The sequence below is a fragment of the Magnolia sinica genome, chromosome 12 (genome assembly GCF_029962835.1).
Source record: "Magnolia sinica isolate HGM2019 chromosome 12, MsV1, whole genome shotgun sequence".
NCBI classification, from domain to species: Eukaryota; Viridiplantae; Streptophyta; class Magnoliopsida; order Magnoliales; family Magnoliaceae; genus Magnolia; species Magnolia sinica.
Genome location: NC_080584.1, coordinates 16,524,417 through 16,537,567, shown reverse-complemented (window position 1 = coordinate 16,537,567; position 13,151 = coordinate 16,524,417). Strand labels below are relative to the sequence as shown.

The window sequence follows — 13,151 nt, the reverse complement described above, 5'->3', positions numbered from 1 at the left end:
TAGCTTCTCATAGCCCCTCAAGATTAGCACCATGTAGTCGTTTAACACCACTAAAAGCAGCAAAACCATTTTTCTTAACCACTGTGGCATTATATTATAGATTACAAACACCATTTTGCAGTATAAAAAAAGGCCAGTACTTCCCATAGGCAGCATGTTGCCATTTCCTTCTTTCCATTTCATAACAATCCTTGTCCTTATATAATGGTAATGCCAGTTGGCTGTAAATGGGACGTGGGCCGAGCAATTCATGATCCAAAACCAGCCCTTCTTCCGACTAATATGGTAAAATATGCAACTATTTATGGTTATTGAAAAAATAAAAATAAAAATTGAAAGGTATATGGTTATTGAAAATATAATAAAGACACCCACCACATACACAGCACAGTGATACTGCTTCATTGCATATAATTTTGAAACTTAAAATTGCAACAATTAAGATGTCTCAGAGAAAGTGAAAACACCAAGGCGGCAACAAATTACTGTACAAATACAACCAGGCAGTAAAGATGTCACTGTTCTCTTTCAAACATGATATGGATACGCAAGTAAAAGATCAAGTATCAGGCTATTTCATAATCTCAGTTAAACAACCTCCACAAAGAAAAAACTTTTTAAGTCCAAAACAGGCAAGCTAGAACAAAAATATTACACGGTTTTGACAAGGAATGACCTAAGACATAGTACCCTGAAAGAAAATTACCACAACATGTGGTCGCTTTGCCAGGGCGATTGCTTGTTGCATCATGTCCACTCCTCCAACAACCTGCACAAAGTTATACTATTTATCCAGAATAAAAGACAACAATGAAACAAAAATATAGAAATACCATAAACACTGGTTTTCAAATAGTTAAATGGGACAGCATGCATATTTTAAGAATCATTCACTTATGCATAGATTGTTTACACAACTAAAGGATCACACATTTAAAAAACATTTTCACATTATATGGTGTTGAAACTTTGTAGAGACTAGAGAGTAGAGAGAGGGGCCCGGGGTGGGGGGATCTCCTCAATCCATAAAGAATCGAGTCACAGTCATTGGCTAATATATAATGCATTAAGTGTACAACAGATTTGGTGCAGGATAAATGGCTAGGAGGCCAAAGCAGGAAGGTGATGTACGCCCATGGTCCACCATAGGGCCGAGCAGGTGCTAATTTTGGGCTGATTGTTGCAAATTTTGGGGCCTAAATGTCAAAGGTCACATTTGCCATTTGTTGAAGATAGGGGGCAGATGTGGGAAATATGACTGAAGATTTTGGGAGTATTTAATAGATTTTCTTTTGCTATTTTAGGCCAAATCTTTGTTGATGGGATTCTTATCATCTTAAATAAATAAAATTATTTATTTATTATCTTAAATAAATTTGAGATTAATTTGAAATCAATCTAATAGTTTTTTTTTTTTTTTTTTTTTGGGGGGGGGGGGGGCTCCAAACAAAAAGGTAATAGTTGAGGGATTTTCATTAGAGATTCATAGAGATTGTCTTTTAGGTCTATAAGAGGGCAGTGTAGGAGAGAGGCATTCCACATTTTCTGAGGTTGCAAGTTTTCTTTAGTATTGTAAGAGAAGAAGTTTGATATCAATTGTTTCTCCTTCTCTACTCAAATATTCTTGTGGGTATATTATTACCCATTTGTTTATGAATTGGGCATTGAGATCTCGTCGACTCAACAACCAGATTGCACAATTTTGGTATCAGAGCGAGTCAACATTGGGGATTTTCGATTTATTTTTGTACCATCTGCTAATATCTTCGAAAAGGGTAACATGGGAAGAGCTTGTGCAAGTAACCCAATTGATCCACATACTCATAGAGCGAGTAGATCAACTCACACATGCAATAGGCAATTTTACTAATCAAGTGGCAAATCCAAAGACTGAAGGTAGAGCACATGGACAAGTTGAGGAAGGTCCCCACCAAGGTCCTAACCACCAAAAAGCAGCCCAGGCTTGTGAAGACACAAATAATTGAATCAATCGTTGGAACATGATAGATAGCCTAGAATTAAACTGGAAATTCTGAAATTCCTTCGTCGTTTGCATGTTGATGACTTTATCGATTAACTAAGCAGGTGGAAAAGGTGCTGCAGTCAAAAACTTGTGGACAATCCAAATGTAAGTTAGTAGCTATGAAATTTTCTGATCACATGTTGGTACGGTGGATCGATCTCCAAGCCAAACATATTAATCAAGGAAAGGAGAAAGTAAATTCTTGAAAAAATATGAAAAAGAAGTTAAAAAGAAAGTTCATACTCGTAACTTATACACGTGACCTTTATCAAAGATGTACACTTGCATCAAAACTTGCATATACAATTGCATTGAAAGTTGAAAGTTGAAAGTTGAAGAGATAATTAATTGGGAACTTGAGAGACGACATCAACAACAGGGCAGCATACTAACTTCCCACGTAGGGCAATCACAAGGCCTCCCATAGATTAGGGAGGATGGGCCAACGTCCAACAATGAAACTAAACTCCAACCAAGGGTACATGTTTATGAACGAGGGGTTAGTCCACCCAAGACAGGGCAAAACAATTCACTCTTTTCAATGTCTTGAACATCAATCCACAATTGAAGTGAAATGGGCCGAGGAAGGAAAGTATGTTGAAGACACTCCCAACCAAATGAAAGTCATGGATGAAACAGAATATGAAGAACATGCATATGAGGATGGGGTGCGTGTTAGGAAAGATGTAACAAATGCATATGATGATAAGGGTAAGTCACTGGTTATCTAATAGACTATGCTATCAACACCTCATGTGATTAATGGGAGGGTGATGGTTGCAACACAATAGCTTCCGCACCACTTGCACTTATGGTGGGAAGATACACACAATTTTGGTAGACATGGGAGCAATAAGAACATTGCCTCACAAAAAATGGTGAATAAATTAAAACTTAAAGAACATAAGCATCCACGTCCATGCCAAATTCATTAGTTCAAGAAAGGGAGAGAAGCTTTGGTGAACTCCAAGTGCTTAGTTTCATTCTCTATTATATTTAAGTACAAGGATGAGGTGTGATGTGACATGATCCCCATGGATGCATGCCACATTTTTTGGGGAGACTTATGATTGTGGGACAAAGATATGGTGCATTTGACTCGGACTAACACATATTCCTTCTTCAAGCAGAGTGTTAATATCGCATTGCACCCAATAAAACGTCATCTGTTAATATCGCATTGCACCCAATAAAACACCCAAATCTAATGAAGGCGAGGGTCAAAAATCACTTGGTAGAAGTTTAAAGAGGAAAGCAAGGAGTCCGGAATCATTTATGCATTGGTAGAAGACCCAAAATAGTCAAGATGTTCCGCCTCCGACATGAGAGCTCCTTCATGAATATGAAAGCTTCGTGCCAAAGAACTACCAAATAGATTTCCTCCTATGAGGAACATTCAGCACCATATTGATTTAGTGCCAAGTTAGAGCCTCCCAATCCTTGCACACTACAGAGTCTAGTGGAACAAGTCGAGCTCCATCGGCAAGTTACTGAGTTGCTACATATAAGGGTTCAATTCAAGGAAGCATGCCATAACGTGTTGTTCCTGCATTATTAACATCTAAGAAAGATGAATCTTGGAGGATATGCGTGGACAATCATCTGATCAACCGAATTACTGTAAAGTACCAATTTCCTATACCACAACTAGATAATATGATGAACATGATGCACAGAGAGATGATCTTTTCGAAGATTAACCTCAGGAGCGGGTATCATCATATTCATATCCGGCACGAAGATAGGTTGAAGACCACGTTTAAGAATCGAGATGTGTTGTATGAGTGACTTGTAATGCCATTCTGCCTTTCAAATGCGCAAAGTACTTTCATGAGGTTGATGGCAGAGGTAATCTGCTCCTTCATAGGGAAGTTCTTAGTTGTTTATTTTGATATATTCTTATTTTTAGTCTCAATTCATCTATTCACCTTGACTACTTACAACAAATATTTGATGCACTATAAAGGGAATCACTATAAGTTATCTTGAAAAAGTATTCCTTCCTTGTCAATAATGTAATGTTTTTGGAGTATATTGTTCTGCAAAAGGGATCAAGGTTAACCATCAGAAAATCATGGCCACTGCAAAGTGACCCACCCCTGGAACCCTTTTGGAGGTTCTTTTTTCAATGGATTGGTGACATTTTACTGAAAATTTATCTAGAATTTCAGTGCCATGATCATACCAGTCATCGATTGCATGGAGGGAAGTTCGACCAAACTAAAGTGGCAGACTGAAACTTTAGTACCATCAAAAAATTAAAATAATAAAAAAGATGACAAGGACACCATTACTTGCACTTCCAAACTTCAACGAGGTCTTTGAAATGGAAAGCAATGCTTCAAATGTTGGCATTGACGTAGTGCTAAGTTAGGAAGGCAAGTTAATCACTTTCTTTAGCAAGAATGTTAAAAACGCAATAAAGAACTACTCCACATATAATCTCGAGTTTTATATAGTGGTCTAGACACTACGACATTGGAGGCATTACTTGATTTAGTTACCTGATTCAAGAATTCATTCTATGCTCAAACCCTGAGGCATTAAGATATCTTAACTCCCAGAAGAAGATGAATGCTCGTCATGCAAAGTGGATGACATTTCTACAAGAGTATACTTTTCTTTTGCATTACAAAGCGGGAAATTAAAACAAAGCGGCAAACGGTAAGTAGGAAGGTGGTTCTATTAGGAACACTGGCCATGAAGGTTGTGGGATTTGAGGCATTAAAAGAACAATACAAGGAGGATGCCAATTTATCAAGGTGCTCGACAGATGTGTGGATGATCGAGATCCAAAGTGTGAATTCATCTCACACAGTGTATATTTATTCAAGATTGAAAGGTTCTTGCTGATGCATTCCCAAAGGATCATTATGAGAGAAGATCCTATCTAAGCAGCATGGAAGAAGACTAGGTGGACACTTTGGAAGAGATAAAATATTGGCCATGCCAGAGGAAAAAAATACCAATAGTCTATTATGCGCCGTGACGTTGAACGGTTCGTAGCACGATGTCGTCAATGCCAAGTCTCCAAAGGTCGTGTGCAAAACACTGGCTTCTATATACCACTTCCCTTTCCAAATGCACCATGGGTGGATACTTTCGTGGACTTCATTATGGAGGGAGTCAATTGAATTTTCATGGTGGACCACCATTTTTTTTTAAATGGCTCACTTCATTCCATGCACGAACAATATATGCTACACATATCGCGAACATATTCTCCCTCTCTAATCTCTACTCAAATATTCTTGTAGGTGTGCTCGTGTCCATTTCTTTGCGATTCGGGAGTCGAGATTTCATTGACTCAATAACTAGGTTGCACTAGAGGGCGAGTCCAAACCGTTATTCAAAGCGGGAGTAACACCTAGTTAGAAGAATCCTGCAACTAAGGGCTAATCATCCAATGGGAGAGCACATGCAGTCCTATCATTGATCAATTCAAGATTAGGCACATCCAATGGTCCTGGTTAAAAATCCACCACCAAGATTGAAGATGTGGACCATCCAACCATCCAGGTTCAAATCTCAACCATATCAAAGGTCCAGATTTAGCTAGGAAGATCAAGACCTTAGCAGCAGTCCTAATGGGCACTCTGAACCATATCAATAATCTTAATGGACTGTAGGGCATGCATATCCAATCAGATGACCCAAACTAGTGACTGGTTGGACCAAGGTTACCCAGATCATGTTTTGTTTTGAATACATGGTATGGGAACAGGTATGCGGTATGCTACCTCCTCCAATAAGTGGTACACTAAGGGTAGGATCATGTGCATCACTCCAATGCATACACTATTGATGAAGTATAGTTTTATATGTGTACTCATATTGCAATTTATACGTGAAATGGTGAATGATATTGTTATAGACCCTACAGTGTCATATTATAAATAAATAAGGGTATCTACATTGTAAATATAAATTTGCATTAACTTGAGAACAAAGAGCAATAATTCGGGTCACTAGCAATAGTGATTTGGATTGGATATGACCCATTATCTGGAAGGCTCAGTCCGGAAAGGAAAACGCAGGACAGTGGGTTGGACTGTGGAGCCAAACAATGACAAACATGCTAGGGTTTTCTTGCGCAAACAATGACAAACTCTTTTAGGGTTTTCTTGAGCAAACCATAGCCCCTTATGCTAGGGATTTAAACAACTGTACAACTTAATAAAAGCATTTCAGTTGGGCAATTTTGATTTGAATACTCTTTATTTTGATCATAGCTCCAGTCCGTTAGTTCTCCTTGTTTATTACCACTTTTTATGCAACTAAGGCTATAGTTAAATTGCGTTAAGAACCACTATGGTTCAAGCCTTGGCTCCTTTATTTAATAAGGATTCATTTACAAAGGATACAAATACAGCTGTAAGTATGGATTTTGTCAATACAGCTATGCGATTGATAAGAAAGTAAAGACTATGGATCATCAAGAGATGCCAAATGGTTGACTAGTATAGTAGAACTAGAAACCTCAAGTAAACTTTATTCAACCAATTCTGTACGCACATGTACTAATGCAGCAAAGTGAAATTAAAGCTAGAGATCCTAGATACTCACCACAGCACATTTCACGCCAATATCAGATCCCAGAGCTTCAAATTGTTCAGCAATTTGAATAGCTAATTCCCTGAAACAAGAAGATAAATCAAATGAAGAGCATGAAACCAAATTCATTTCATCAAAGAGGGCACCAAGTTAATGGGAGCAAATTGCTAAGGAAATTCAGATAATTTAGCAGAAAAGAAACCTCGTCGGAGAGAGGATACAGGCAAAGAATGCCTGTGGGGTTTGTAAAAGAGATTGGAGAATAGGGAGAGCAAATGCTCCAGTCTTCCCAGAACCTGTTTGTGCAAGCCCAATCAAATCTTTTCCTAACACATTGAATCCATGGAACAAGAAACAATCAGTTAGATAGAGAAAAAGCAAATAGGTTTTTTAAAAAATGTCGAATTATATATATATATATAATTTAAAAACCTTCTAAAGCATGAGGAATGGCTTTTGCTTGAATCATTGATGGGTTTTTCCATCCCAATCTCTCACACGCTTCAACCAATTCATTACATACACCCAAGCCCTTGAATGTTGTTATTTCTTCGTTGTCCTCCATTGTTATTGTAATTGGCTGCTAAGGGAGAATCAAACAACAAGCATAAGTTGCCATGCTTTTTAATGAATCACAAAAAAGAAAATTTAGCACTTAAACCATTTAAAAAAAAAAAAAAAAACAACAACAAAGATAATGGAAGAAGAAGAAGAAAGTAAACAATAATAAAGTTATTCCTCCCTCTCTGCTAAAATATTCTTGTGGGTGCACTCTTGTCCATTTCTTTGCAATATGGGTGTCGTGATCTCAATGACTCGATAACCAGTTGAACCATTTTGGAATGAGAGCAGGTGATTGTTGGGGGATTTTCAACTCTGCAAGGCCTCTCTTTTTTTCTCTTTTTCTTTTCTCTCTTATTGGCCCCATAACAGCAGTTACAGCCCCGTGACATGTAACAGTTGACACCACCATTGTCACTATTATCGTTACGTAATAGCATCATCTCCTAATGGCTTTGTAAGGGGTGACACAAGAACAGTGTGCAATTACCCCAATCGATCCGCACTCACAGACGAGTAGATCAACTCACGCATAAGGTAAGCAATCTCACTAATCAAGTGGCAGCATCATCTCCTAATGGCTTCGTAGGGGGTGACACGGGAAGAGTTTGTGCAAGTAACCCAATTGATCTGCACTCAAAGCGGGTGGATCAACTCACGCATAAGGTAAGCAATCTTACTAATCAAGTGGGAGAGCTCTAGCATAGAGGGAATCAGGAAACTGAAGTTGGAGCATGTGTATGAGGAAGGTCCCACCAAGGTCGTAACCAACAGCAGGCAGCCTCAGGTTGCGAAAATGCCAATTATCGAATCCGTTGATTGTTGTAACGTGATAGAAAGCTCAAAATTAAGGTAAAAATTCCAAAATTCCATTGTCGGTTGCATATTGACAACTTCATCGATTTGCTAAGCAATGCGGAAAAAGCATCAAGTATAAGGAAATTGCAAACAATCGGAAAGCTATGAAGTTTTCTGGTCACACATGGTATGGTACAACAATCTCCAGGCCAAACGAATCCATTAAAGGAGAGTAAATTATTAGGAAAAAATTAAAAGTAAATTCTTGGAAAAAGATGAAAAAGAAGTTCTGACCCACGATTTATGCCTGTGACCTCTATAAAAAATGTCACAATCTACATCACACAAATAAATCAGTAAATGAATACACCAAGGTGGGAAAATTTCTCAAGTATCAAGACCAAAAGATTTCAACATATTTTAATAGACTTAATTGGACATCAAAAATAAATTGTCATTCAAAGAAGCTTCTAAGATGTCCGATGCATACATACTTGCATTAAAAGCCAAGGAGATGATTAATTAGGGACTTGGGATACGATTTGGTGCCCACAAAGGCCATCATCAACGATAGAGCAACATGCTGACTTCCTATGTAAACCATAGAGAGCATCCCATAGGTCAAGGGACTACAGGCCAACATCCAATAATAAAATCAAAACCCAACAAAGGAAAGGTGGTTACGGACAAGGGGCTAGTGCGCCCAAGATGGGGCAAAATAACACTCATTTCATGTGCTTTAGATGTGGGCAATCGGGATATCGTTCTTTTCATTGCCCTGCACATGGCATCGACACAAAGGGGCTCTAGCTGATGAATGGCTCAGATATTACACACACACACACACACACACACACACATGTTGACACATGTGAGGCAAAAAAAGTGGCCTACTGACACTCCTGATCCATCAGTACGTAAGGTAGAATGCCCAACTTGAGTCATAGTGTATGTAACACTACTATTTTTGTTCTCTGTGCGTTAAAACCCAGACTTGTCAACATCACCCTCGTGTGGACGATCCGCCTTCCATTCATTGATTTGGGATTTACATATGAGAAATGCTAATCCATTTGTTTGAGGAGAGAGACTCTAGATGTAATTCTCAGCACAATTGTATGAGACCCGGCCAATATTGGCCATTATTCAGTTGGGGTATCCCAGGAGCATTTCGGGCCAAAAAATCAGGTTACTCATCATCACATGTACATCAAATAAGGACCTTTCAGCCGTCATCACGAATACATTGAATATGGCCCAACTGATGAGTAAACTTCCCTGGTGGCCTGACCTTTGTTAAGGGCATATTATCAGTGGCCTCCATCTGATAAGTGGGCGGGTACACCCAAATTGGACACGTGGTACAACATTCCTACGTCCAATTTGTTTATTATGTAGGTCCACAATGGATCAATCAAGATAGCAAAAAAAATATTACTGATCATGAAAATCTTAACTGTCCAACCTATGACCAACAAATAGAGAATTGGCTGCATAATGGACCCCCTGTCCCACCACATCAACACACATGGGACCCACTTTTTTTTCAAACTATGGGACATAGACCTATATTAATCAAATTCCAAACAGGACACAAGAAAAAGGTTTAATTATTTCATCCATTGCATCAATTTAAATCATGGGAAGTGGCAGAGAGTTTGATGGGTTTTTGGAAGAGAATTTAGCAAAAGCTTTGCCATCCTTCAACTTGGTAGCTTTACAAGAGCAAGCTCGTTGGTTTTCATGAGCTTTTTCACCTTTTGAGTCAAACACGTGAGAGCGCATTTGGCCAATGTTTTTTAAGCTCTTAAATTGGTTTGTCTTAGCCAACTTTGGCAGAGGTTTTAACATAAGTATTCCAAGCTCTTAAAAGTCTTTTTCCAGAGAGATTTTATATGGGTTTTTAAGCTCCAACAGCATATTAGCTAACTTTCTTACAGGTTTTAGTGGAAACTGAGAAATGGGCCATTCTTTGAAACTAAGAAATTGGTTTTTCGAGTAAACATAGTTGGGTTTTCAAATCCAAAGATAATATGATTTGCAAAATCAGAATTTTATGCAAAAATGCCCTTAACAATTACCAATACAAACTCCATTTCCATTACTGCATCCATTTCACCTCCAATTGTATTATGTACTTATGCAATGTGAACCTATTTCCATATGCATCATGTTTCATCATGCACCCATTTCATAGCCAATTCTTTTCAATACCCACAACTACTTTTGTTATATATGCATCAATGCATGCATGTATTGATGTGGGTGTGTAATGAGGACTTATTTCAAATCGTTCTCCGAACTGATTATGATGAGTACAGGATGGGTGTCATATACTCTAGGTGTTTAATCTACAAAAATGGGTCTTTTTGTCCCAATTTCAGGATTTCATCCCTGATGAACTACTTAGTGAGCTTCCACCCATGTGTGACATTCAGCATGCAATTGATTTGATACCCAGAGCGTCATTACCAAGTCTTCCAGCATACTGAATGAGCTCGATATATCATACAAAGCTTCGTCAATAGGTGGAGGAATTGCTAGTTAAGGGTTTCCTTGTGATAGCCTCAACCCATGTGTCGTGCCAACACTGTTGACACCAAAGAAGGATGGCAATTGGAGGATGCGTGTTAACAGTCACACCATCAACAAGATAATGATTAAGTACCATTTATCCATTCCATGCCTAGATGACATGTTGGACATGATGGTGGATGCTACAATCTTTTCAAAGATCGATTTATGAAGTGGGTACCACTAGATAAGAATTCATCTTGGAGATGAATGGAAAACCACTTTTAAGACAAATGATGGATTATATGAGTAACTATTCATACATTTGGTTAGACAAACGCACCAAGTACATTCATGTGGATGATGGTGCAAATTTTACAACCATTCTTAGGCAAGTTTGTCGTTGAGTACTTCGATGACATCCTCATCTATAGCCATTCATGAGAAGATCAAGGTGCGCCACAAGAAACTATACATCAATTTGAAAAAGTGTACCTTCATGAGTTCCAGTGTGTTCTTTTTTGGATTCGCCGTTTCAGCATATGGTTTAAAGTCTAATTCCGAAAAGATAAGAGGTATTGTCGACCAGCCTACTACCACAAATATTCACGAGATTCACGGTTTTCACGAGCTAGAGATGTCTTATCGAAGATTTATCCAGAACTTCATTTCCGTCATGGTGCCTATTACCAAATATATGAAGGCCATTCCATTTTAGTGGACCAAAGCAGCAACAAATGCATTTCAAGAAATCAAGTGAACTTGACGGAAGCTTCAGTTCTTAGGCTTTCTGATTTTGAAAAGGTATTCAAAGTTGCTTGTGATGCATCCCACATAGGTGTAGGAGGCATCCTCGGTCAAGAAGGACATCTGGTGGCCTTCAGCGAAAAAATCAATGAGGCAGGAAAGAAGTATTCCACATGACATGAAGTTTTACATTTTTGTACAAGCTTTGAAACATTGGCGTTAGTAACTCATACTCATTCATCAAGAGTTTGTGCTTTATTACAAACCGTTGTGTTATAATGTTATTTGAATTCTCAAAAGAAGTTGAGCATACGGCACGCTAAGTGGAATGCTTATATTCAAGAATTCACATTTAATCTAAAGCATCAGGCCGGCATAGAAAATAAGGTAGCAAATGCCCTTAGCTGAAAATTGCATCTATTATCTACCTTATTAGTCTCTATTGTTGAGTTCGATGAACTTAAAAGAGGCTATACAGCAAATAATGATTTTGGGAAGGTATTTTCAACACTTACTGTCGGCTCGGGCATCGAGTATCCACGATACAGTTTGCACAATGGGTATTTATTGTATGAAACAAGGCTGTGTCTTTCCTAAAAGCTCCTTGAGAGAGCTTCATTCAGGTAGCCTCAGTGGTCACTTTGGTATCGAAAAAACAACCCTGGTCCGGGACCGTTTCTATTAATCGAGTTTGAAGAAAGATGTTGAAGTCATTGTTCATCAATGTTGAGTGTGGCAATTAGGCAAAGTTGGCAAGCAGATACTGATCTTTATACTCTGTTGCTTGTGCCAGATGCTCCATGGAAAGACATTATCATGGATTTTGTCCTGGGATTGCCTAAGACTCGATGTGGTTATGACTCTATTTACATTGTGGTTGACAGGTTTTCTAAGATGACTAGCATTGAAAGTGCACCTACCTGCTCTGACCCAGCGTCTCCTTCCCCCATCTCTCTCTCTCTCTCTGTCAGCGTCTCCTTCTCCCTCTCGCAGCGTCCCCTTCCCTCTCTCTCTCTCTCTCTCTCTCTCTCTCTCAGCACCTCCTTCCTTCTCTCTGCTCTGGCAAGGTAAGCCCTAACCCACACTCGTTTTTCTTTTTTTCTTTTTTCTTTTTTCCTTTTTCGTCTCCTTCATTTTTTATTTTTATTTTTGCATAACAGCGTAAGTGCGGAACGGCGCTGTTGGGCAGGGGCGGTTTCGGATGCCTAACTGCGGGGCCCACGGTCATGTACTTTCCTTACATCCACACTGTCCATCCGTATTGAAAGCTCATTTTAAGGTACGATCCAAAAAATGAAGCTGATCTAAATCCCAAGTTGGCCACACCACAAGAAACAATCTTAACTAAATTCCTACCATTAAAAACATCACGGGTCCACTGAATTATTTATTTGCCATCCATCCTGGGAAGCGGATTGCGTACTGAGTAATTAAACTCTGTGGAGCCCACCGTCGTTAATCCGTTGTATCAATTCTGTCCATCCATTTTATCATATAATTTTAGAGCTTTAAATAAAAATTTAATCATATCCAGAGCTTAAGTGGACCACACCACCTGAAACAGTGTGAATTGAAGTATACCATTGAAAAGTTCTTGGGGCTCACAGAAGTTTTAGATTAAGATGATATTTGTTTTTTCCATTCATCTATATCCGTGTGATCTTATAAACAGTTTAGATGACAAATAAACGTCACTAGGGGCATTAAAAAGGTTTTAACAATGGAAATCAATACTTTCACTGTTTCTATTGGTACGGTCTACTTGAGTTTTTGATATACTTAAATTTTGGGATCAACCCCTGGAATGATAGAAAAAAAATGGATGGACGGCGTGGATAAACCACATGAATTCACAGTGGGCCCGATAAGAGATTACCGAGTGACTGTACGCAATCCGTTTTCTCCGCGGTGTTGACTAGGAAATCGGAGTGCGTGCTGAGTTACTCACGCTCTT

The 13,151-nt window shown here is 38.7% G+C and overlaps 1 protein-coding gene across 4 annotated transcripts in view; it reads right to left on the bottom strand.

Annotated features, from left to right (window-relative positions):
* The window catches only part of LOC131221018 (DEAD-box ATP-dependent RNA helicase 10), a 31,133-nt gene extending 18,971 nt beyond the window's left edge, over nt 1-12,162 (bottom strand). The window contains exons 1-5 of one of the 4 annotated variants that reach the window (XM_058216086.1): nt 12,118-12,162; nt 7,010-7,157; nt 6,780-6,903; nt 6,590-6,659; nt 707-769 (exon numbers count right to left, since the gene is read on the bottom strand). In XM_058216086.1, the coding sequence (XP_058072069.1) occupies nt 707-769; nt 6,590-6,659; nt 6,780-6,903; nt 7,010-7,157; nt 12,118-12,147 (435 nt within the window). In that variant the 5' untranslated portion in view covers nt 12,148-12,162. Of the gene's footprint in view, nt 1-706; nt 770-6,589; nt 6,660-6,779; nt 6,904-7,009; nt 7,161-11,712; nt 12,089-12,117 lie in introns of those variants that run through there. The other 3 variants (XM_058216090.1, XM_058216088.1, XM_058216089.1) reach the window with 3 other exon arrangements.
* Nucleotides 12,163-13,151: the final 989 nt, after the last annotated feature.